The sequence below is a fragment of the Vulpes lagopus genome, chromosome 1 (assembly GCF_018345385.1).
Source record: "Vulpes lagopus strain Blue_001 chromosome 1, ASM1834538v1, whole genome shotgun sequence".
Lineage (NCBI taxonomy): Eukaryota > Metazoa > Chordata > Mammalia > Carnivora > Canidae > Vulpes > Vulpes lagopus.
In genome coordinates this window covers 65,306,347-65,331,093 of record NC_054824.1, presented here as the reverse complement: position 1 = coordinate 65,331,093, position 24,747 = coordinate 65,306,347, and the positions used below count along the sequence as shown (strand labels likewise).

Sequence of the window (24,747 nt, the reverse complement as noted above, 5' to 3'; positions counted from 1 at the left end):
CTGTTGCTTTAGGATGAAATGTTCTGAATATCTGTTATCTCCATCTGGTCCAGTGTGTCATTCGAAGCCATTATTTCCTTGTTGATTTTCTGCTTAGATTATCTGTCCATTGCTGTTAAGAGGGAAGTTAAAGTCCCATATTATTATTGTATTATTATCAAATAATAATAGTTTCTTTATGTTTGTTAATGATTTATATATTTGGATGCTCCCAAGTTGGGGCATAAATGTTTAAAATTGTTAGATCTTCTTGATGGACAGACCCCTTAAGGGGGTATTATGCCTAGTGAAGCAAGTCAATCAGAGAAGAACAAACATTATATGGTCTCATTCATTTGTGGAATATAAAAAATATTATATTATATTATTATTATATTATATTATTATACCTAGGGTATAATGCCCTTCATCATCATCATCTCTTGTTACAGTCTTTGATTTAAAGTCTAGTTTGTCTGATATAAGTATGACTACTCTGGCCTTCTCTTGATGTCCATTAGCATGATAGATGGTTCTCTGTCCCATCACTTTCAATCTGCAGATGTCTTTAGTCTAAAATGAGTCTTTTGTAAGCAGCATATAGATGGGTCTTGTGGTTTTTTTTTAATCCATTCTGATACCCTATGTCTTTTGATTGAAATATTTAGTCCATTTACACTCAGAGTGATTATTGATAGATATGAACTTAGTGCCATTTTGTTACCTGTAAAGTTGGTATATCTGATCATGTTCTCTGTTTCTTTCTAGTCTTTGTTGCTTTTGGTCTTTTTTTCCCTACTCAAAGATTTCCCCTTAATATTTCTTGCAGGGCTGGTTTAGTGGTCACAAACTCCTTTCATTTTTGTTTTCCAGGAAATTCTTTATTTCTACTATTTGGAATGACAAACTTGTTGGATAAAGTATTCTTGGCTGTGTATTTCCCATTCAGCATGTTAAATATATCATGCTACTTTCTTCTGGCCTGCCAGCTTTCGGTAGACAGATCTGTTGTGAACCTGATATGTCTTCTTTTCTAGGTTAAGGACATTTTCTTTCCCTTGCTGCTTTCAGGATTCTTTCCTTGTCTGTGTATTTTGTGAATTTGACAATAAAATGACTTGTTGATGGCTGGCTTTTGTTCAGTTTGATGGGAGTTCCCCGTGCTTCTTGGATTTTGATATCTGTTTCCTTCCCCAGATTAGGGAATTTTTCAGCTGTAATTTGTCAAGAAAACCTTCTGCCCTCTTTTCTTTCTCTTCTTCTGGGACTCATATGATAGGAATGTTATTATGCTTTTTTATTGGAGTTCAATTTGCCAACATATAACATATCACCCAGTGCTCATCCCATCAAGTGCCCCCTCAGTGCCGATCACCCAGTCACTCCCACCCCCTGCCCACCTCCTCTTCCACTACCCCTTGTTCGTTTCCCAGAGTTATTCTCTTTCACTATTTTTTATATTCCCCAAATGAATGAGACCATATAATGTTTGTCCTTCTCCGATTGACTTGCTTCACTAGGCTTAATACCCTCCAGTTCCAACTATGTCAAAGCAAACATTGGGTATTTGTCGTTTCTAATGGCTGAGTAATATTCCATTGTATACATAAACCACATCTTCTTTATCCATTCATCTTTTGATGGACATCGAGGCTCCTTCCATAGTTTGGCTATTGTGGACATTGCTGCTATAAACATTGGGGTGCAGGTGTCCCAGCATTTCACTGCATTTGTATCTTTGGAGTAAATCCCCAGCAGTGCAATTGCTGGGTCATAGGGCTTGGACTTTCTTCAGAGAGTTGGAACAAATCATCTTAAGATTTGTGTGGAATCAGAAAAGACCCCGAATAGCCAGGGGAATATTAAAAAAAAAAAAACAGAGTTGGGGGCATCACAATGCCAGATTTTAGATTGTATTACAAAGCTGTGATCATCAAGACAATGTGGTACTGGCAAAAAACCAGACACATAGATCAATGAAACAGAATAGAGAATCCAGAAATGGCCCTATGGTCAACTAATATTTGACAAAGCAGGAAAGACTATCCACTGGAAAAATGACAGTCTCTTCAATAAATAGTGCTGGGAAAATTGGACAGCCACGTGCAGAAGAATGAAACTAAACCACTCTCTTACACCATACACAAAGATAAACTCAAAATGGATGAAGGATCTAAATGTGAGACAAGAATCCATCAAAATGCTAGAGGAGAACACAGGCAACACCCTTTTTGAACTTGGCCACAGCAACTTCTTGCAAGATACATCTATGAAGGCAAGGGAAACAAAAGCAAAAATGAATTATTGGGACGTCATCAGGATAAAAAGCTTCTGCACAGCAAAAGAAACAGTCAACAAAACTAAAAGACAACCTACAGAATGGGAGAAGATATTTGCAAATGACGTATCAGATAAAGGACTAGTTTCCAAGATCTATAAAGAACTTACTAAACTCAACAGCAAAGAAACAAACAATCCAATCATGAAATGGGCAAAAGACATGAAGAGAAATCTCACAGAGGAAGACATAGACATGGCCAACAAGCACATGAGAAAATGCTCCACATCACTTGCCATCAGGGAAATAAAAATCAAAACCACGATGAGATACCACCTCACCCCAGTGAGAATGGGGAAAATTAACAAGACAGGAAACCACAAATGTTGGAGAGGATGTGGAGAAAGGGGAACCCTGCTGCACTGTTGGTGGAAATGTGAACTAGTGCAGCTACTCTGGAAAACTGTGTGGAGGTTCCTCAAAGAGTGAATGTTATTATGCTTTAAGGAGTCTCTGAGTTCCCTAAGTGTGTATTTGTGATCCAATACTTTTCTTTCCCTCTTCTTTTTGGCTTCATTATTTTCCATAAGTTTGTCTTCTGTATCACTGATTCATTCCTGTGTTTTGTCCATCCACATTGCCATTGCTTCCTGTTGATTTTGCATCTCGCTTATAGCATATTTTATTTTGACCTGACTAGTTTTTACTTCTTGTATCTCTGCAGTAAGAGATTCTCTAGTGTCTTCTACAGTTTTCTAAAGACTAGCTAGTATCCTTATAACTGTTGTTTTAAATTCTTGTTTAGGCATCTTATTTATATCTGTATTGATTAAGTCACTGGCAGTTACTTCTTCCCTTTCTTTTGGAGTGAATTCCTCTCTCTTATCATTTTGTCTAGGTTGCTGTTTTTTTTTTGTGTGTGTGTGATTGTTAGGAAACAACACAATTTTACAATTTATACAATTTTGTGTATATTCCTGTTCCTGAGTAATGGCTATATTAAGAAGAGACCCCAAAGAGAAAGAAAGGAAGAAAAGAAAAAGGGCCAGGTGCTCAGGAGGTGTTTCAGAGTGTGCGCTCTACTGTTGTGTTTTGGCTGCTCCTTCCCCCAGGTCAGCCCTCTGTAGACTTTCTCCTTGCCTGCAGTGGGGGTGTTTGGACCTTGTCCACTGTGTGGCCAGTTTTAACTAGGTGTGTTTTGGTCTGCTTATTAAAAGAAACTAGATCCAAAAAAAACCAAACAAATCAAAACCCAAAGAAGCTAGAACTGAAGCTTTGCAGCACCCTATGGTCAGTAGACAGTGAAAGGGGTTTGTCCTGGTCTTCTAGGGGAAGGGCCTGCTTGCACTGATTTTCAGGTGGACTTGCCTTAATGGAGATGCCATCTGCAGGGTACAGGAGGGCAGGGCTTGGTATAGGCATCTTTGGCCTCCACTGGGAGGTGCTGTGTTGCTCACTGAAGTTGGTTAGTGCTGACTGGGGGACCGGGGAGGGTACAGGGAATAGCACTGGCTGACTCTCTCATTCTGGAGTGGGGAGTTCGTACCCACCACTCTTCAAGAAGCCCTCAGAGAAGAGCAAACAATCACTCCTCTTGTGTCCCCAGCTTCCATCAGATCTGTCTTTACCCTGTGTCCCAGCTGTCTACCAGCCAGGCAGCATAGTACTCCTGTGTTTTATCTCAGATGTCCGACTGGTTTTCAAAATTCCAAATTTTAGCGACCTGTATGGCACAGACCTATGCTGATCTTCTGGGGGAGGGTCTTGGCATGCTATAGTCAGTGCTGGTTTGTCCCAGAAAAGCAGTCATCTGACCATACACTGGTTCAAAGTGTTAAGTGCAGCAAAAAGCTGGCACCAAGGCTTGCTGCCCTCAGCAGGTATCTCTGTTCCTATGCTAGTGAACAGGGGAGCATGTTGGCTCCCACCAGCTCTTTTGTCCCCAGAGGCCGTGCCATGACTCTCCTAATGCACTTTCAAGAAGGGGAACTGTTTCTCTCCATCGCACTCAGAGGATCCCCAGACCACACTGCACATTCCCGGGCTATTGCCCTCCTTCCCCACCAGACCACTGCTAAGCCTGCCGAACATGGCCTCTCAATGGCACAGATGTCCAGAACGTCAGACTTGGAGCTCCATCACTTATAAAGACTTGTGGTAGTCAGTCCTTCTCCTTTTCCTAGTCACTGATTTTGGGGAAGAGTTTTTCCTGTGCAATACTCTGCCTACTGCTTCACTCTCTCTTTTTCTCTCTTCCTCTCTTTCTCTTCTTTTTGTGATGAGGGCTCCCTCCCTTTTGCAGCACCCTGGAGTCCTTTTCCCCAAAATCACCTCCCTAGAGCTCCTACCTTCTATGATGTGGCCACTTTTCTACCTCTAGATGTGCAGTTTGTTCTCTTATTCTTCAGATCAACTTCTTGCATGTTCAGGATGATTTGATAATCATCTAGCTGTGTTTGAGGGATGAAGCAAGCTTAGGGTCCCTCTATTCCTCCACTATCTTAACTCCTCTTCTAGGAAAGAACTTTTTAAATGAGACTCAGAAAGCATAAACCATAAGGAAGGAGATGACAGGTTTGACCAGATTAAAATTAAGAACTTTTGTTTGTCTAAAAACCAACTTTGAAGAGTGAAAAGACAAGCCCCAAAGTGGGAGGAAAAAAGTTCAACACATATAATAAAACAAAAAAGTTAGTAATCTGAATACTTCAAGAAATCCTATGAATCAATCAGGGAAAAAGCAAACATCCTAATATAAAAATGGACAAAAAATCAAGCACTTTAAGAGGGAAGTAAATGCCAATAAATAAATATAAAGATGATAGGCATACTAATATTCAGGAAAATGCAAGTTTAAAACACCGAGGAGATACCATCTTATACCCACTGGATTTGCAAAAATGAAAAATCAGGCATTGGTGAGAATGTGCAGGAACTGAGACACTCACCACCTGCTGGTGGGAGTATAAATTGTCACGAGCGCTGTGGGTAATTAGTGGACATTATTGCTGGTAAAGCAGAATGTGTGAACACCCACAGCAACTCCACTCCCAGACATATGTCAGTTTATCATTTGTTTCCTTTATTATTTGCATATTCTGAGTTGCATGTAAGAAATCCTTTCCTACCCAGAGATCATGTAGAGACTGGCCTCTATTTTCTTCCAGACATTATAGTTTTGCCTTCCATACCTAAACCCTTAATCCGTCTTTGCTTGATTTTGTGCATGTGTGCCAGAAGACATTCAAGGATGTTTACAGAACAATGTCCGTGGTAGCAAAAACCTTGAAATAATCCAAATATTTATCGACTGTAAAATTGGATCAGTAAATTGCAGCGTAGGCACACAGCATAATGATATGCAGCAGTGAATATGAACAAACACAGCTACAGGCCTCAGTGTGGATGAAGCCCAGAAATATGTTGAGTCAAAGAAGCAAGTCACAAAGGAATATGTGATATGATCCCATTACATTAAATTTCAAAAGTTGAAGTTAAAGAAAACGCTAAGTGGCAAAGCTATAAAGAAAAGCAAGTCTCAGATGCTTAACAGGTCAGCGCAGTGGCTGCACTTGGAGGAAGGAAGGGGTTGTGGGCAGCGGTGGATGAACAGGGGCTTTTGCTCTACTGGGGCAAGGTTGTTTCTCAATCTCGTGGGCTGTATGTGAGTCTGTGTGTTTAGTTGTTAAACTATTTTATACACTTCAATATGATTCATACTGAAAACTAAAGACAGAAAGAAATGAGAATCTGAGGCTCAGAGAAGTGAAATGGCTGTCATGTCAAGGCCATTCAGTTAGTACGTGGCAGAGATGTGCTAATCCTGTTTTCTGATTCCGATGCCATGCTTCTTCTAGAACGCTTGTCCCATGGGAAGTCAGGGATCTAGAATTATTGGATTTCAGGAAGCAAAGGGCCTTGCAGGCATCTAGCACAACCAACCCTGACTTCATAGGACAATTTGATGTTCCCTCAGGGCTACTCTTCTTCGGTCCATGTAAATGAACCCCAGTTTCTTTAGCTGCTCTGCCCTTTCATAAACCTGCTCTGCAGCTCTGAGCAGATATTCCTATTTGTATTCCTCTGAAAATACCATGCTTAGAATTGAAGGTATTATTCAACATGCAGTGAAGTAGAGTAAATCTGTTTTTGCGGTCTAAAACCAAAAACATTTTGAGAATTTGAGAACAGTCTATAAATCTCCAACCAAGTCCTTCCTGAGGGTGATTGTATCAGATTGTCACTGTACTGGGTGTTTCCTAGGGACCATTATGTCACCAGCCCAGGTCAGGGTCACAAGATGTGGGTCCTGATTCCAATTCTATCAACAATCAATCCGTGTGACCTTGAACAGTTTGCCTCCTTGGTCTTGGTCTGGTCTCCTTATCTGTGATATGAGCAAGTAGTCTCTAAATTCTTTTCCAGCTTTTATATGCTTCAGGGGGAGTGCTGTTTTACAGGCTCCAGAGGCAGGCTTCCTGGGTTCGAATCTTAGATTCACCCAAATACAAGCTATGTGACCTTGGGCAAGTTAGGATGGAAATAATGATAGTATCTATCTGAGATCCTTTTCCATGGGATGTGGGGAAGATTAGGTGAGTTAATACATACAAAATGCTTATCACTGCACACTAAGCTTTGCTGGCCCCACTCCTGACTTCTAGTCTTAGCTGATTCCTTGAGAGAAATTCTTGACATCACCTAGCTAAGTCAGTCTTATAATGATTTATTCACTGGGATAAACATGTACCTTGTAATCTTTTAAGTAAGCATGTGCCTTCAATCATGTTTTATTTTGCAGGACTTATTGGCTGTGGGTACTTCGATCCTTGCAGAAAGTTCAAACTTGAAATATGTGAGATGATTACAAATTTAGTTTCAGCAGGCAGAGTGCTGTGGCAGTGGACTAAGGTACAGAAGCGTTGTTGTCTGTAATAACAAAAAAACCACTATTATTTGGTCCTTTCTCATCTCACGGCTCATGAACATATCATCACATCATGGAGTGGTGGAGGTTTTTTTTGGAAAAGACAAATTAGGTGGTCAGATAGATTTATGACACCTTTTCCTTCCAAGGAGCAAATACTCCAACTGGATGATGCTTTCCATATGTATGAGGTATTACTATAAACCATACATGACATCCAAGATAAAGTAGAATTTTGCTAATATAAAAATACTATTTTTTCACTTGTTACTCTGATTTGTATGTCAGACACTCACATGTTTACTGACTGACTGAATACATGAATTTCCAGGTGTTCTTAACTACCTGAGACTTAAAGTCTAACTTGTGTGAGTCTCTGAGATGGAGAATCAGCAAATGGATGGAAGTGTACTTAACAAAATAGAATATATATATAATAATAAATATAATATATAATAAATATAATATATAATATATAATAAATATAATATAATATATATATTTAAGACTTATTTACCTTAGAGTGGGGGAAGGAGCAGAGAGGGAGGGAGAGAGAGTCTTAAGCAGACTCTGTGCTGAGCTTAGCACAGAGTCTGATGTGGGGATCAATCTCAAGATCCTGAGGTCATGACCTGAGCCGTATGCTTCACCAACTGTGGCACCCAGGTGCCCCTAGACTAGATTTTAATATACAGGTCAGTGCTCTAAATAAATTTCAGCAACCCTGTAGCTGTCAGCAGATTGGTTAAAGCAGACTCATGAAAAAACAATTGAGCATAACGTCTGACATCTCAGACTTATACTTAAAACAAGGCTGAGACATTTGCCAAAATATTCATTAGGTCAATTACACACATCTGGGAGGAAGCTTATGTCCTGGGAAAACCTGGAGGGTGCCAAATTCTCAGATTACTAGGTGAACTAGGGCAGTTCTACATAAGAAAATTATTAGAAGAGGAACTGGGTGTTTCTTATGAAATGCTTGGTCCACAGAGTGCCCTGTGGTGGCCAGTTCCTTGCATAGGACCGGTCCCTTGCCAACACAGGGTCTTTGCACATGCTGTTCTGCTTCTCTTAAAGAAATACCAAAATGAATGGCAAGGGCTGAGTGTCTGAGATAACCTTCTGTGGTAAGAGCCATCTGTTTTCCCAGTGGGACTATTATTCAATTTAATGTGATTATATACATATCTTTTTGAAAAGCTTTGGTCTTCTGGGTGTCTTTCCATCAAAGCTTCTTTTGGGTTTTTTGTTTGTTTTCTAAGATTTTATTTATTTAAGCATGAGAGGCACACACAGAGAGAGGCAGAGACACAGGCAGAGGGAGAAGCAAGGTCTCCTGCAGGGAGCCTGATGTGGGAGTTGATCCCGGGAAGCCAGGATCACAACCTGAGTCAAAGGCAGATGCTCAACCACTGAGCCACCCAGGTGCCTCTAAAGCTTCTTTTGTTACACGAACATTTACTGGTTCCATTTCTCATATTTCTTTACCTCTTTAACCTGTTTTACACAAGCTTTCACTCCATTGCTATCATCAAGGTCACTAAAGACTTCAGTCTTGCCAAATCCAAAGGTTGATTTCTTCCTCTTACTTGACTCTTTAGTGGCATTTGGCATAAATTATCCCTCTCGACACTTTCTTCACTTGGCTTCCAAGAGACCTCATGTTCTTGGTTTTCTTCCTACCTGACAAGCTACCTTTTTAAAAGTCCCCTCACTTCTTCCCTTCCTCTAGATACTGGAGTGCACCCAATCTTGACGTTAGGATCTCTCCCCTATCTGGATTCTTTACCCAGATGGTTTCTCCAGCTTGAAGACTTTAAACACCATCTCTGTGCTGATGAATTCAAAATCAGTGCTTCCTTTCCAGGCCTCTCTGCTTGACTCCATACTGATTTCTAACTGCTTAGTAGACATCACCATTCTGATGTCCAACAACCACCTCAAAGTTAATGTGTCTAAAACAGAACTCTTAATTTTTCCTTCAATATGACCTTCCCTCAGCCTTTGGCATCTTAGTTAATAGCAACACCACTGATCTTTCTCCTCAGACTGAAAAACTATTGCCATCCTTGATTGGACTTGCTCATCCTTCTACTTCCAACCCATCAGCAAGTCTCAGTGATTGTGCTTCACTGAGACCGAATATTACCCAAAGCTGAGCAGTGCTTGTCATCTCAGAGTGACCACCCTGACAGATGCTTCTATCACCTGCCCTCTGGACCATGCAATGACTTACATTCTTCTTGCCCTTCTAGAGCCTGTTCTTTACACAGTCCTAAAACGCTTTTTTAAAAAGTCAATCAGAGATCCTTACTCCTTTTTTTTTTTTATTTTTTATTTTTTTTTTAATTAACTTTTATTGGTCCTTTTTTTTTTAACATTATATATATATATATATTTAAAGATTTTATTTATTTATTCATGATAGACACAGAGAGAGAGAAAGGCAGAGACACAGGCAGAGAGAGAGAAACAGGATTCATGCAGGGAGCCCGACGTGGGACTCGATCCCAGGACTCCAGGATCACGTCCTGAGTCAAAGGCAGGCCCTGAACCGTTGAGCCACCCAGGGATCCCCCTTACTCCTTCTTAAAACCACCAGTAGACTCCCAGGTACACTTACAGTGAAACCCAACACATTGCTCTCACCTGTGAAACTCACCCTGAGCTGGCGCCTGCTTGCCTCTCACCCCTTCCACCTTCTGCTCCAGCTGCCCTGCCCTCTTACTGTTCCTTGAACACCCCACATTTTTTGTGCATCTGGGCCATTGTATTCTCATCCTTCTGACCTTAAGAGGGTCTTTCTCAGATCATTTTCTCTAAAGTAACTGCCCATGACCCTATCACAGGGATTATTTGTCTCCTGACCCTACTTTATTTTTTTCCAACCATGACTTTTATCATTATTATTTGTCAATTTGTTTCTTTACCAATATATTTGCTTCTTATTTATTTATTGTCAGGGTCCCCCACTAGAATGGAAGCTCCATGATGGCAGCAGATTGAGCTGTTAGTTACCATGGTATCTTTTTTTTTTTTTTTAAGATTTTATTTATTCATGAGACACACACACACAGAGAGAGAGAGAGAGAGAGAGAGAGAGAGAGAGGGGCACAGGCAGAGGGAGAAGCAGGCTCCATTCCATGCAGGGAGCCTGACATGGGACTTAATCCCAGGTCTCCAGGACCACACCCTGGGCGGAAGGCGGTGCTAAACTGCTGAGTCACCCAGGCTGCACCATGGTATCTTCTTAAGGACAGCAGGAAGTGCTCAAAAATAGCCACTGAATAATGAATTAATCTTCCTCCCCTCCCTACCTCCAAATAAGCAGCATTTTTGTATCTTCAAACCTCCCATCCTCACAAAGCATTTTTAACCCTTGTATACCACTTTATCTTTATATTGCTTTACACAGCTTTATTTTTTAAGATTTATTTATTCATATGAGAGAGAGAGACAGAGAGAGAGAGAGAGAAAGAAGGCGCGTGGGGGGAGGGGCAGAGGGAAAGAACCATCAGGAAGACTCCTGGTTGAGTGTAGGGCTCCACATGGGGCTCCACATGGGGCTATTCCTGTGACGCTGAGATCATGACCTAAGCTGATGCTCAACTGACTGAGCCACCCAGGCGCCCCTACTTTAAACAGCTTTAAAGCAGAAGCCCAGGTGAGAAAAGAAAGGAGTTGACAATTAAAAGAAGCAGGTTAATGTGAGAGAAGAAGGGGAAAAAAGGAATTTATTTGATTCTCTTCAATGATTGCTTCAATGGCTGTCATCCCAGCGGCAGTCCTTTATAACAAAGAAGTAAAGCAATATTCACGCCCTTTATGTCTGCATATTTATAATATAATTTTACATTTTGGTGAGTAGAATGAGCATTTTAGCTGGAAGTGGAACTAAGCAGAGGGAAATAGAAGAATAATTGGTAAAATAACACTTGTCTTCCCCAGCTACCTGCTGTTTTTAACTTACACTGTGAATTAGCCTGTAAAGATTATACTGTAAGCTCAATGGGGTACTTTTTCAATGTAGAAAGGGCATATTCCATGAACAGGTCCTAAAGAAAGCATTTGCTTTCTTGAATTAATCATGTGGAGAGTTTACTTTGAATCTCCAGAATTATTGTTTTCATGTTCAAAATGATGCTAATGGTATCAATTAATTGCAATATTTCCACATGGCCAGCCCTGTTTCCCATACCGAGTACACCTCAGGTTTATCCCTTAATCTGTATCTCTCCATACAAGACTGTGTTATTGCTATAGCTTTGCCTGTTGGTAGAAATAATAAGTAAGTCAGTGTTCAAGCAAATGAAACCCAGGAAAGCCACCTAGTCATAATAGCTGCATGTCAGACTTGCCTGTCAACTTATCATAGATATACAGATATGTGAAAGCATGCTGCGTTTGGATCTCCACAGTGAAATGTAGATTATGATAGACAAATATATTGGTGGAAATCCAAATATACTAAAGACCTTATAGCAATCTATGGAAATAGTCATTATTGACTGTGGAAGTGAACTTTCATTGTTCTTAACTGTATGGCAACCAGCTCACGCTGTTTTTTGTTGTGATGTATTTCCACGTACACAGTAATATGGTTAACAATGATTAGGAATGATCACTCCCACAACTCACATAGGCTTTAAGAATTTAGGGGAAAGTGACTTGTTCAAAGCCAACTAATAGTGGTAGACCAGGCATCGGGATTGGCAACTAGAGTGTTATTCTTGAATGGATCCCATTCAAGAACTTATGGTCTTTGAAATTCTATGTTGGTTTATTTATGATGTGTTTTTCTCCTCGGTGCTGCAACAAAAACATAAGCTTCATTTTGGTTTATTCACTCAACCCATTTCATCTAAAACAAAATGTATAAAATAAAGTAGTTCTAAAAGCATTTCTGCTTTTAGTTTTATCTGCAAAGTACATTGAGAGTGATACATTTCTGTCCCTTTCTAGGTGAAGATGCTTCCAACTCCTTCTAAATTTCATTACATTTTCAATCTTCGAGATCTTTCCAGAATTTGGCAAGGAATGTTAACCATAAAAGCCGAGGAGTGTGATTCGATATCTGTTCTCCTATCGCTTTTCAAACATGAATGCAACAGAGTAATTGCAGACAGGTGTATATTATGGCACTTGAGTTGAAATGTACTATATAAGAAGTTGACACTGTGAGACTAATTCCTGCATTAGCTACTCAAATAATGAGAGTATTGTCTTCATTTGCTCTGGGGCCTGGGAAGCATTTGATGCCATTTCCTGCCTGCTGGTCCTCTTAAAAAAAAAAAAATGCTCTGACCAGTTTACTTGAGTATCATTTCCACAGGACATCTTGTTAAATCACCAAATCATCAGAGACTTGATAACATCCAGGGGCAAATTTAATTTATGTATATTTTCTAAAAAGTTGGAGCCCTGTGTAGGTTTTGCTTAGTGAAATCTGGGACATAGGCTCAGTCATTGTTCTGAGCCTCAGTGTCGTCCTGTATAAAATATGGATGGTAATGCTAATCTTACAAAGCTGTCAGAGCCTACCATAACATCACACACATATGTGGCATTCCTCAAATGTTGGTCTGCCTCCTTCTGCTCTTCCCCTTCTGCTACTGTAGGTCTTAAAAGTACCTTTGTGTACAGTCTGTTCACAAAACCAGAAGGAGGATGCTCCCCCACTACGGAATGTCAGTCTGCATTCCTATTGTAAGTTTTCAGGAACGTTGACCCTACCTAAGTGACCCATCTATATTGTTAAAGAAAAAAAAAGTACTTGTTAGACTTGTTAAAACAGTAAGGCATACAGACTTTATTCAGGATTATTGCAATGGGCATATGGGCTGCTGCAATGGGGTTTTCTAGTAGGGGAGAGAAACTGAGCTCAACTTCAAATATGACAAGGAAAGAGTGGGAATTTATAGGGAAGGCCCAGTTTAGGGAGGTCAATGGATAGAAAAGTATTGAGAGGAAATATCAAGGGTAAGGGAGGGATTCTAGCTAAACTGACTTAATAGGATTCTTGCTGAAAACAGACTAGGGTGAGCAGATATTACCTGGGAGGTGATGGGGGAGAGAGGAATTTGGTCAGGTATTGGAGGGTGATCAGATATGGGGAGTGGGAGATTCTGGAACTAAACCGATTTAACAGGATTCTTGGTATAAATGGGTGATGCAGAGAAGGACATGGAAATCCAAAAGTCAAGGCCTGACTGGGAAGAGGATTCAGAGGAGCCTAAGATTGATCAAGGAGAGACTTCTTGCCAGTATTTCTTGAAATTTATTTTAAAGAAAATAAATTTTTATTTTTTTAGATTATTTATTTATTTGAGAGAGAGAGAGAGCACGAGCAGGGTGAGGGGCAGAGAGAAAAGCAGACTCCCTGCTAAGTAGGGAGCACCAATGCAGGATTTGATCCAGGGTTTAATCTCAGGACACTGGGATCATGATCTGAGCCCAAGCAGATGCTTAACCAACTGAGCCACCTAGGGTGCCCCTTTTTGCCAATATTTTCTGTAAGTAATAATCAATGACTCTCTTGAATGGAATTATGTCCTCCTTGTCAGATCTGAGGGGACCAAGGTGCATGGTGGGCCTTAGGAGGTAGAGGGAGGTTGAACATGTTTAATTAGGAAAGATGCCTTCATCTTTTGCATATTTACTCCTGTATTTGCCTTTTAGGTTTATAACTCCTGAAGATGAGCAGTGGTTTAATATCCATCTTGTTCGAGCATTGGAAGAAAATATTAGTCCAGATGTGGCATCGTACATTCTTCCTGAACCATACTTTGTAGATTTTCTCCGTGAGATGCCTGAACCAACCGGTGATGAACCTGAAGACACCGTGTTTGAAGTGCCCAAAATTTATGAATTGGTATCTATTTTCACCTTTGAAAAACATTTTTCGATCACTCATCTAACTATATATTTCTCCCCACCCCAGAGTCCCACCATGTTGCAACTTCTACGTTACATGCTGATTCATGTCATCATACACAAAGTAAAATATTTCAGTCAAATCTAGCAGCATTCCCATTAAAGTCAAGTATAAGACAAGGATGCCCTCTATCAGCACTATTATTTAATATTGTTTTGAAAGTTCTAGGCAATGAAACAAATGACCAAAACAAAAATAGATAGGAAGAAACAAAAATATTGCTTGCAAATGGTATTGCTATCTCTTTGTAAAATATAGAAGAACTTAAAATCTGTTTTAACTACTAACTGTTCAGTAAGATGACCAAGTATGAGATAAATAAAAAAACTCAATAACTATCCTCTATACCAGAGGCTGGCAAGTTACAGTTAATGGGCCAGATCCAGGCCTCTGCCTATTTTTTTGTTATATTGGTGAGCTAAGTAGGGTTTTTACATTTTTTAATGGGTGGAAAAAGAATCAAAAGAATAATATTGTGTGACGTGTGAAAATTATATGGAATTCAAATTCAGCATTCATACGCAAACTTGTATTGGAACGCAGCCATGCAGATTTGTTTACTTAGCGCCCAGGACCACTTTTGCACTCAAGGGTAGAGTTAAATAGTTGCAACAAACCATATGGGTCACAAAACCTAATTACCTGCCTTTACAGAAAAAAGTTTGCCAACGCTTGCCAACAATCATGAGATAGAAAATTTAACATGAAGGTACTTCATTCAACAGCAACAAATATGTAAAACATCTAAGGATAAACATGATAAAACTTACTTGATTGAATGGCAACATATCATTCTCTAAATTCATGTATAGGGGGCAGCCCCGGTGGCGCAGCTGTTTGGGGCAACCCAGGGTGTGATCCTGGAGACCGGGGATTGAGTCCCACATCGGGCTCCCTGCATGGAGCCTGCTCCTCCCTCTGCCTGTGTCTCTGCCTCTCTCTCTCTCTCTCTCTCTCTGTCTCTATGAATAGATAAATAAAATCTTTAAAAATAAATAAATAAATTCATGTATAGGTTTCATGAATTTTTGAAATAGGACTCTGGTATTTTTTCTCTTAGAGAGCACGAGCGTGCATATTCAGGTGATGGGAGAGGAGGAGAAGGAGAGGGAGAGAGAGAATCTTAAATAGACTTCATGCCTGGTGCAGACCCCAAGGCAGGGCTCAATCTCGACTCTGAGATCATGACCTGAGCCAAAATCCACTTGAGCCCAAATCTGGAGTCTGATGTTTAACCAACTGAACCACCCAGGCACCCCTCCTAAAGGATTTGTTTTCTTAAGATTTGTTTATTTGAGAGAGAGAGAGAGAGAAAGTGAGACAGGGGGAGGAGCAAAGGAAAAGGAAGAGAGAATCCCAGGCAGACCCTACACTATGCACCAAGCCAACTCAAGGCTCAATCTCATGACTGTGAGATCACCACCTAAGCTAAAACCAAGAGTTGACACCCAACCAGACACCACAGAAAGGATTTTTTAGGCGGAGTCACAAACAAAGTAATTCTGAAGTGCATGTAGATCAAAGAATTAAAAGGGGGAAAAATTGCAAAACAGATCCATGAATATTTACTTCAAAACCATTTGGAAAAAATCCATTTGACTACATCAACGATGTAAAACTCTGTGTATTTTTTAAAATCCATAAACAATATTAAAGCAAATACAAACAGAGAAATGTTTGTTATATTCCAGTCATAATTCCTGTGGGTAGGAGTTGGTACTAGGGATTTTGAAGGGAAAGGTAAAAAAATGATTTCATACTGGCAATCAGCTCATACAGCTATAGGTCACAGGCCTCTGAAAATGGAAATAACTGAAAGTCAACTAATATGTGACAAATGTTTGTAAATCCATTAGATTTTTAAAATTTATTTAAACCAATTTTTTAAGACTTTATTTATTTATTTGGGAGAGAGCATATGTGGGTGGAGGGAGGGGCAGAGTGAGAGGGAAGGGAGAAAGGGAGGGAAAAGAATCTTAGGCAGACTCCATGTTGAGTGTGGAGCCTGACCATGAGGTTCAATCTCATGACCCTAAGATCATGACCTGAGCTGAAACCAAGAGTCCCTCACTTAACCGACTGAGCCACCCAGGTACCCCTCCATTAGGTTTTTTTTTTTTTTTTTTAATTAGATTTACTTTTGAGAGCCTTTACAATGGCCACTTTCACAGATTTTTGGCTCTTAAATATTATTTTTCTCTCTCTGCACTACAGGTACCATCCTTTGATTTTCTTTCTGAAAAACTCCAGTTCTATCAGAGACAATTCAACGAAATCATTAGAGGAACATCTCTTGATCTAGTGTTTTTCAAAGATGCAATGACTCATCTTATTAAGGTTCTAACTATTGACTATTTGCTGATATAAATAGATCATGTAAAGACTGAGTAAATTTCACAGATAGATGTTTTAAGAGAAGAAATATATAGTGTCAGGTAGTGTATAGAAGAATGTCCATAGATTGGGTCAGTTCACTGTCTTAGGGGAAAAAAAAGATGCTTAATCAGAAACCCCTTAACTGATTCCACCTACATATGATGGCAAATATTTTTCAAGATCAAATTCATGGGTTTTGTGCTCAGAGCTTTTGACATATTGAGTCAGGGTTTTTCCTTTCTAGAAAGTAAGCTTGAGAACCCTGTGAAGGAATAGTTCCTGCTCAACTTTTATTTTGTTATAATGGGAATCCTGTTCCCTTCTCCATGAAAGAAAAGTTGATGCTTGTAAGCACGTCAGTTTCATGATTGCCTTACAGATTACAGGCAAACTGATGGGGAAGGAGTAGGACAGGTGCACAGGACTGGTGTACAAATAGAAACCAATTAGAGGCAACACCCAAAGGACCATGGCTTCATCAGTCAGAATTCAGAAGTCAGAATACAGTGTAAGGAGGTCTGATAAAGAGCAGCTTGCTCTTCCCCCAGCGTTGGTGAATTTCCAGATCTCCTAGGGCTGTTTCACTTTCATACACTCAACAAACAACTATTGAGTACTCACTGTGGTGAGGTCTTGGGGGTCTGGGACTCTGTAAAACTTGCATTTAAAAAAAAAAAATTTTTAGTGGTGATAGTTTAGTGATCCATCTAGACTGTCCTAATCAGTGGCACTAATGTAAAAGGCAGTTTTTTAGCAATGTCTTCAACTGGCCTGCATAAAATTTGAACCACAGTTCTAGCTTTATCTTTATTGAGGAAGTCACACATAGAAAAGCAGCACACTAAAGTCTAAGTCTTTCTCTATAAATGCCTTCCTGTCCCCCTTGTAAGTAGAATTTGGTACTTAAAAGTTTTTTCATTGGCAGAGGTACAGCCAAGGTAGTAGTATTCATTTGTAGAGCAAGGTGTCTAGATAGGTCAGTGTGTTAGACTGAATAATAAGCAGACAATTCTGAACTTCCTTCTGCAGATTGGGAAGAGCAGCTCCATCATGCATTGAGTCTGAAAATAATAAAATTACACACACACACACACACAGAAAATGGCTTTGAAATAGGAGATGGGAAAGCCAATTTATACTTTCTTTCATGATGGGTACAGAAAGAATTTGAGTTAAATAAATCAATAGGAGACATTAATTTTAAAAGCTCTGACATATCCCATTAAAGGAAAAAGTCTAATGTATTCCACAAGCATATGTTCAAAATTTGGACTCATGTAGTGTAAGAAAATGTAAACAGTTGAATTCTATTTTTAAATACATCCTATTCCAAACAGGTTTCGCGAATAATTCGAACATCATGTGGAAATGCATTGCTGGTGGGTGTTGGCGGTTCAGGAAAACAAAGTCTTTCGAGATTGGCCTCTTTTATAGCTGGGTATCAAATATTCCAGATTACATTAACCAGGTGAGATGAAATAAAACACAGCACTGTGTTCTTCTATAATTAATTTCTCAGAAGTAAAATGTTCACTCAAAAAATATGACAACTTGGTATAACTTTTTTTAAATTTTTGGTGTATTTTTTAAATTTACTTTTTATTTAGGTGTAACTCATTTAAGGAAATGTACACGAATCATGGGTGTCACAAAATAAAAAAAAAACAGATGAGAAAATAAAACAATAACACCCTGGAAGTACCTCTCAGGTCCTGTCCCAGTCATTACCCTCTTAAGGCTAACCATATTCTGACTTTTAAACCCATGTAATTTTACCTATTCTTGAACTTTCTATCAATCAAATGCTATGGAATCTACTCTTTTGTGTCCAGCTTCTGTTGCTTGTATTATGTTTGTGAGGTTCATCCATGATGCTACATGTACCCATAGTTTGTTCCCTTTTATTGCTGTATAGACTCCCACTGTATCACATATTACCACAATTTGTTTACCTGTTGTACTGTTGATAAGCATTTGTGGGGGTTTTTTGGCAAGTAGAGCTGTAACAAATATTCTTGCACATGACTGAGGATACTCCCAGAGATAGAATTGCTGGGTATGGAGTATACATATATTCAGCTTTAGTCCATCTGAGGAGCTGTTTTCCACAGTGGTTCTACCAATTTACACATCCACCAGCAGCTCCTGAGAGTTTCAATTGTTCTATCCTGGCACACCTTTGGCACCATATGCATCTTTTTCACTTCAGCAATTCTGGTGGTTGTGTAGTGGTATGCCTCTTGTAGCTTCAGTTGGCATTTCCTGTGACTAGTAATGTTGAGCATATTTTCACTTCTTATTGGCCATTTGGACAGTCTCTCTTGTGAAATATCTGTGTATGTCCTTTGCTTGTTTTGTTTTTTTTTTATGATGAGGGTGTGATTCTTTCTCATTGATTTTTAGGAGTTCTTTATATGTTTTGAATATAATTCCATTGTCAGTGTGTATTACACTTATCTTCCCCAAGTCATTGGTTTACCTTTTCACTCCCAGTGGATCGTACTTTTTTAAAAATATTTTCTTTATTTATTTGAGAGAGAGAGAGAGAGAGAAAGAGAGAGCATGAGCAGTGTCGGGAGGGGCAGAAGGACAGGGAGAAGCAGACTCCCGCTGAGCAGAGCCTGACATGGGGCTCGATCCGAGATCATGACCTGAGCTGAAGGCAGGAGCTTAACCAACTGAGCCATCCAGGCACCCCTTAACTTTAATGAAACTTAAGCTATTGATTTTTTTCTCTTTATTTTAGTGCTCTTTGTATTCTGTTAAAAAAATGCTCATTTACCTTTGTTTACCTATGAAGATATTCTCCTGTGATTTCCTTCACATTTGCAAATAAAATGTACTCTTTTTAGAACTATAACCCACCTAGAATTTACTTTCTTATAAAGTCTAAGGTAAGAGTTAAGATTATATTTTTCAATATAGCTATCCAGCCACTCCAACTCCATTATTGAAAAGGTCATGTTTTTCCCGACACATTACAATGTCATTTCTTTCCCATCAGTCAGCTGATCATGTCTGTGACTACAGTCTGCTCCACTGATTTATCTATCTTTGTACTATTACCAGCTGTTTTAATTACTGTAGTTTTAATATGTTTTGGAAAACTTTTCTTCTTCAGGATTGTCTTGAATATTTGGCCTTTTGTATTTCCTGATAAATTTTAGGTCCCTTTTTAAATTAACAATTTATACACACCACTCTGCTACCAAATAGATTAAAAAAATTTATCAAGGTACAAATTATAAGAGCAATTAAGAAACATAAAACATCAAATGTCTAGAGATTATGTAAATTAAATTAAGTCAGTTGTCAACTATTAAAAATTGGGAGATTTCACGTAAAAGATGGATTTCTGACTCCCCTTGAAACAGTTGGAAGATCTGGCAACACTGTGCCTACATTCCCAGGTGGCTGGATCTGAGAATAGCTGCCTCCTTCTATGGGGCATACATACATAAAAACTACAGTCCTCTAGTCTGTATTTTGTATAATTGTATTTTCTTGTCTGTATTCTTTTTTAAAAAAAGATTTTATTTATTTATTCATGAGAGACAGAGAAAGAGAGAGAGAGAGAGGCAGAGACATAGGCAGAGGGAGAAGCAAGCTCCATGCAGGGAGCCCAATGTGGGACTCAATCCCGGGACTCCAGGATCATGCCCCGGGCTGAAGGCGGCGCTAAACCACTGAGCCACTCAGGGATCCTCTTGGTGTCTGTATTCTTGATGCTCTGGCCCTGGGGTCTTGCTGACTGCCCACCCCACCACTCCCAGGGCAAGGCAGTTCTTAGAGACAGCTAATGGCTGCTCCAGTAGGATACCTTTCATAGGTAAGCCAACCAGTCTAGAGCTCATACTCTGAACCATCACCATCTGTCTGGCTTTATACACCAGGAAGCAAGATTGCTGTGCCTTAATCACTCCAGAGCCAAGGACTAGTAACGGGGGACAGTATCTATGCCCCAGAGCCCACTGAAATTATTCAAACAAGCCAATCCTAAATCTGTTTATCCTACCTGGCTTTATCTTCCTCACAGAAACCACAGAAAAGGTTGTGGCCCATGGTTCCCCTCCTTCCACCTCCTGACTGATCCTGGTGCTTCCCCATGCAGCCCTTTATGGTATGGCATATTCCTTCCTGTTCCTTGGGATCCATGACTACAAGCTTCTTCCTTCATGGCAGTCCTTTGTATATCTGTTGTCTCTTACCATAAAGAGACAACAAATCCTGGAAGCATTTTAAAACAGCAGGGAAAGTGGGAGTAGAGAGGAGTCCATGGGGACAATGTAGAGTAGGACTTTTTATAGTCCCTAGTATATTGATAGGACTTAGCAACAGATCGAATATGCAGTAAAGAAGAGGTAAGAAGAAAGTCTAGAATGATATACCTAGTTTCTCTAGGAGTACTTATCACACTCCAGTACCAAAATGCTTGTTCACTCCTCTCCTTCACTAGACTGTGAGCTCCCTGATGATGGACCACTGTAACCTTTGTCTCATCTACCATTACTATCAAGTGGGTACTTTTAACCAACGCCATAAAAATATGTTGAACAAATGACCACTTTTAAGGAGGTAAAATGAGAATTCAGTCTGATACATGCAGAGAGTGAAAACTTGCATAACACTCCATTTCCATAGTTAATTAGACTCATAGGTGTGGAATTCAGGAATGGGTTCTGAAAATGTCAGCACAGAAGACTCAGTGGAGAGAACACTTTTAAGGTAATGAGGAATATGAGTAGGGTGCATAATGAGAAGAGATGGTTAAGGGAAGAACCCCGGGGTCTCCCAACATAGAGAAAGGGGACTTACTTTCAATGGAAAGTGAGAAGAAGAGGCAAGGCAGAGAGGAGGAAATGCAGAGTCGTTTCCAGAAACCAAGGAGGTAGAGAATTAGCCTGAAAGCATTGATTAGGTTAAGACATGAAAAGTGATAACTAATAGTGAGCATGTTAACACTTTCAGTGGAGTGGTGAGTACAGAGCCATGTTGCATTAAGGAAATGAAGAAGCAAAGGTGGCAAGTTACAAGCTCCACAAAGAGCTCTCTCTGAAAGAAAGAAGTGAGAGAGGCCCTGACCTAGAGAGGGGTGTTTTGGGACTGTGTCTGTATATCTCAAAAGCAGTACATAACCTTCAGTTTAATAATAATAATAATAATAATAACAACAATAACCCCAAACCATGCCAAAATGGTTCTATGACTTCATTGCCTGGATGATTCAGACACTGGTCAGTCCAACAGCCCTAGGCCAAACCACTTCTGCAGGAAGGTATGGGATATGTTACTCTCACAGGTGTACCTACATCTCAGCAAACCATTTTACTAGTTTCTCCTTTTAACGAGTGTCTCCCTTGGGAATTATTTTGAAAGGTATGTATATTCTTTCAATGGAGTTCTTTTAACCAAAGTCTACGAGACTTTGTATTGTAGTCCCACTCAGAAGTGAGTAGAGTTTAAAATCAGCTATTTATTCACTTGAGTGCACTTAAGCTGAGTCATCTGTAATGCCCACAGCAGGCTTTACAAACAGATATCATCTTCATTTTGCAGAGGAGGAAACAGAAGCTGAGAAATGTGAAGAAACATTTCCAAAGCTGCACAGTGGGAATTTGAACGCAGATCCTTCTGGTTCCAATGCCTATGGTCTTTCCACTAGACCGTGTGGCTTACATGAAGCTCCCTATTATTTGCACTGTACAACCTCCTTCAAATGAGGATGTCTGTGTTGTCAATCTATTCATGAGGATTTATACGCAACACTTCAGAAAATGTCTGCTTTATTTCTGCACAACACATCACCTCCAGTAGCATATACTATTTAGTAGAAAACAGAGTGAACACCAGGATCTTCTTGTCATAATCTGTAACTACATAATTATAACATTTCAATTATTTATAACACATTGCATAATGCATCTTCTGTAGGCTGTCTCTGTGTTTGGCCATTTACTGGGATACACAAATTACCACTATATATAATTTATCACTAATTTTATTTATAATTTATCTGCTTTCTTACCAATCCAAACTCATCCAAGTTTCAGATTAGTTTTAAATATTATGTGTATGTTCACTTGGGCAAAATGAGTTGTGGAAGACTCTCAGCTTGCAGAGAAAAGTTCATTTCTGAATTTCTAACTACTCTTTATGAGTCAATTCTGGTGAATTCCCATTTCTCACTTCTCCAGTTAAATAAAACATACTTGCTTTGAATGATAACATAGTTATTTCATTATAACCTCTTTTTTTTTTTTAAATCAGGCACTCTTACTTAATATCTCTTGAAGCAGGTGTGTGCTCTAACTACTATCGGCTGTATTGTCTTTTGAAATAAATCATATATATATATATATATATATATATCTAAAATTTTAATTTTAAGTTTCCTACCACCCTTTTTAGGTCTTATAATGTAAGTAATCTAACAGAGGACTTAAAAGGTCTGTACAAAGTTGCTGGTGCTGATGGAAAAGGTATCACCTTCATCTTTACTGACAACGAAATAAAAGATGAGGCATTTCTGGAATATCTTAACAACCTGTTATCTTCAGGAGAGGTAGGTCTCAAAAGTAGAGAAAAAGTTCATATTTTAAAAATGTAAATTATATTTAAACAGAAAAAGCAGCAACTCTTCACAAGTAAGGGAATTTGACATACATTTTTCATTTTAGAAATGATTAATGTACAAGATTTGGTAGATTTTTTTGGAAAAACTACATGTGAGATTAATGCTGCCCACTTCTAGGTTTTTTTGTATGCTTTGTTCCATTTTAAATATGATTGCTGGTTTATTTCATCAGTCTTCAGTTTAGTCCTGTAATTTATTTTAGAAGAATCAAAGTATGTATCTAATAGTCAGTGGTATAAAAGAGATGAAAGAGTTCGGCCAGCTCTAAGTAGATGGTTGTGTCACCACTTCTGACACCATATTTATCAGCACTTCCATGATCACTCACATGCTTGGTGCTTCATTAGAAGGACTCATGGGATTCAGCAGATGGTTGTACTCATGTCTAAGATTTATCACAGCAGCACAGCAAGGATTCGCAGCCTGATCAATACAGAAAAAGACACATCAGGTGGAATCTGGAGAAATCTATGTGAGGGCTTTGTATGTTCTCACCAAAAGGGTCATACAGAATGTGCTTCCCCTCCAGCAGTGAAGTGCAGTAACTCCTGTACTGTGTTCCATCCAGGGAAGCCTGTTAGAAATTCAGAGTTCAACTGTTTTATTGGGGCTGGTCTGGTTGTCACTCCCTGCCTAGACACGGCTGCCAAAATTCCAGGCTCCCAGAAGGAAAGCAGATGTTCACTATAAATCACAATGTTTGTATAAATAGTCCAGGCACAGAACAATCTTATGAATTAGTAATGGAGGAGACATTCAAAAAACAGGTTCCCAGATGATGGACAAGTACTAGCCCTGCAAGCGTACTCTTCTCAAAATCAGGCCCACTGGGTTAACTTTCCCCTGCACAATGGTGAGAGGACTTCTGCAGGATAATGGCATAGGGAAATCCTGAATTCACCTCCTCCCACAGAAGCAGTTTACATTACATATGGATTATTTCCTTTTTTAAAATTTTTTTATTTATTTATGATAGTCACATAGAGAGAGAGAGAGGCAGAGACATAGGCAGAGGGAGAAGCAGGGCTCCATGCACCGGGAGCCCGATATGGGATTTGATCCCAGGTCTCCAGGATCGCACCCTGGGCCAAAGGCAGGCGCCAAACCGCTGCGCCACCCAGAGATCCCTATTTCCTTTTTTTTAAATTGGAGTTCAATTTGCCAACATATAGCATAACACCCAGTGCTCATCCCATCAAGTGCCCCCCTCAGTGCCCGTCACCCAGTCACCCCCACCCCCTGCCCACCTCCCTTTCCACCACCCCTTGTTCGTTTCCCAGAGTTAGGAGTCTCTCATGTTTTGTCTCATATGGATTATTTCCCTTGGAAAAAGATCTGAAAGCTAGATAAACCACATCTCCACAACAAAGGATAAAAAGACTACATCAAGATAGGTAGGAGAGGCAAAGACACAGTCTGCCAAAAACCTTACCCTCAGCATGGTGACATACGGTAGGGAGGGCTCTCACAAATGTGGAGCTTCTCCTGGAGGAGTGAGGCGTTGGTGCCTCATATCAGGAACCCCAATCCCAAGAATATACACTAGAGAGACAAGCCCCCAAAATGTCTAGCTTAGAAAACCAATGTGGACAAAAAGAAGAAAGAAAAAAGAAAAA

The 24,747-nt window shown here is 39.6% G+C and overlaps 1 protein-coding gene across 1 annotated transcript in view; it reads left to right on the top strand.

The window, feature by feature from the left end:
* Window positions 1–24,747, top strand: part of DNAH8 (dynein axonemal heavy chain 8) — a 340,697-nt gene that overhangs the window by 184,069 nt on the left and 131,881 nt on the right. The window contains exons 52-57 of the mRNA XM_041748133.1: window positions 7,059–7,168; window positions 12,150–12,313; window positions 13,866–14,058; window positions 16,336–16,458; window positions 17,835–17,965; window positions 22,906–23,059. Coding sequence (XP_041604067.1) covers window positions 7,059–7,168; window positions 12,150–12,313; window positions 13,866–14,058; window positions 16,336–16,458; window positions 17,835–17,965; window positions 22,906–23,059 — 875 coding nt within the window. The remainder of the gene's footprint in view (window positions 1–7,058; window positions 7,169–12,149; window positions 12,314–13,865; window positions 14,059–16,335; window positions 16,459–17,834; window positions 17,966–22,905; window positions 23,060–24,747) is intronic.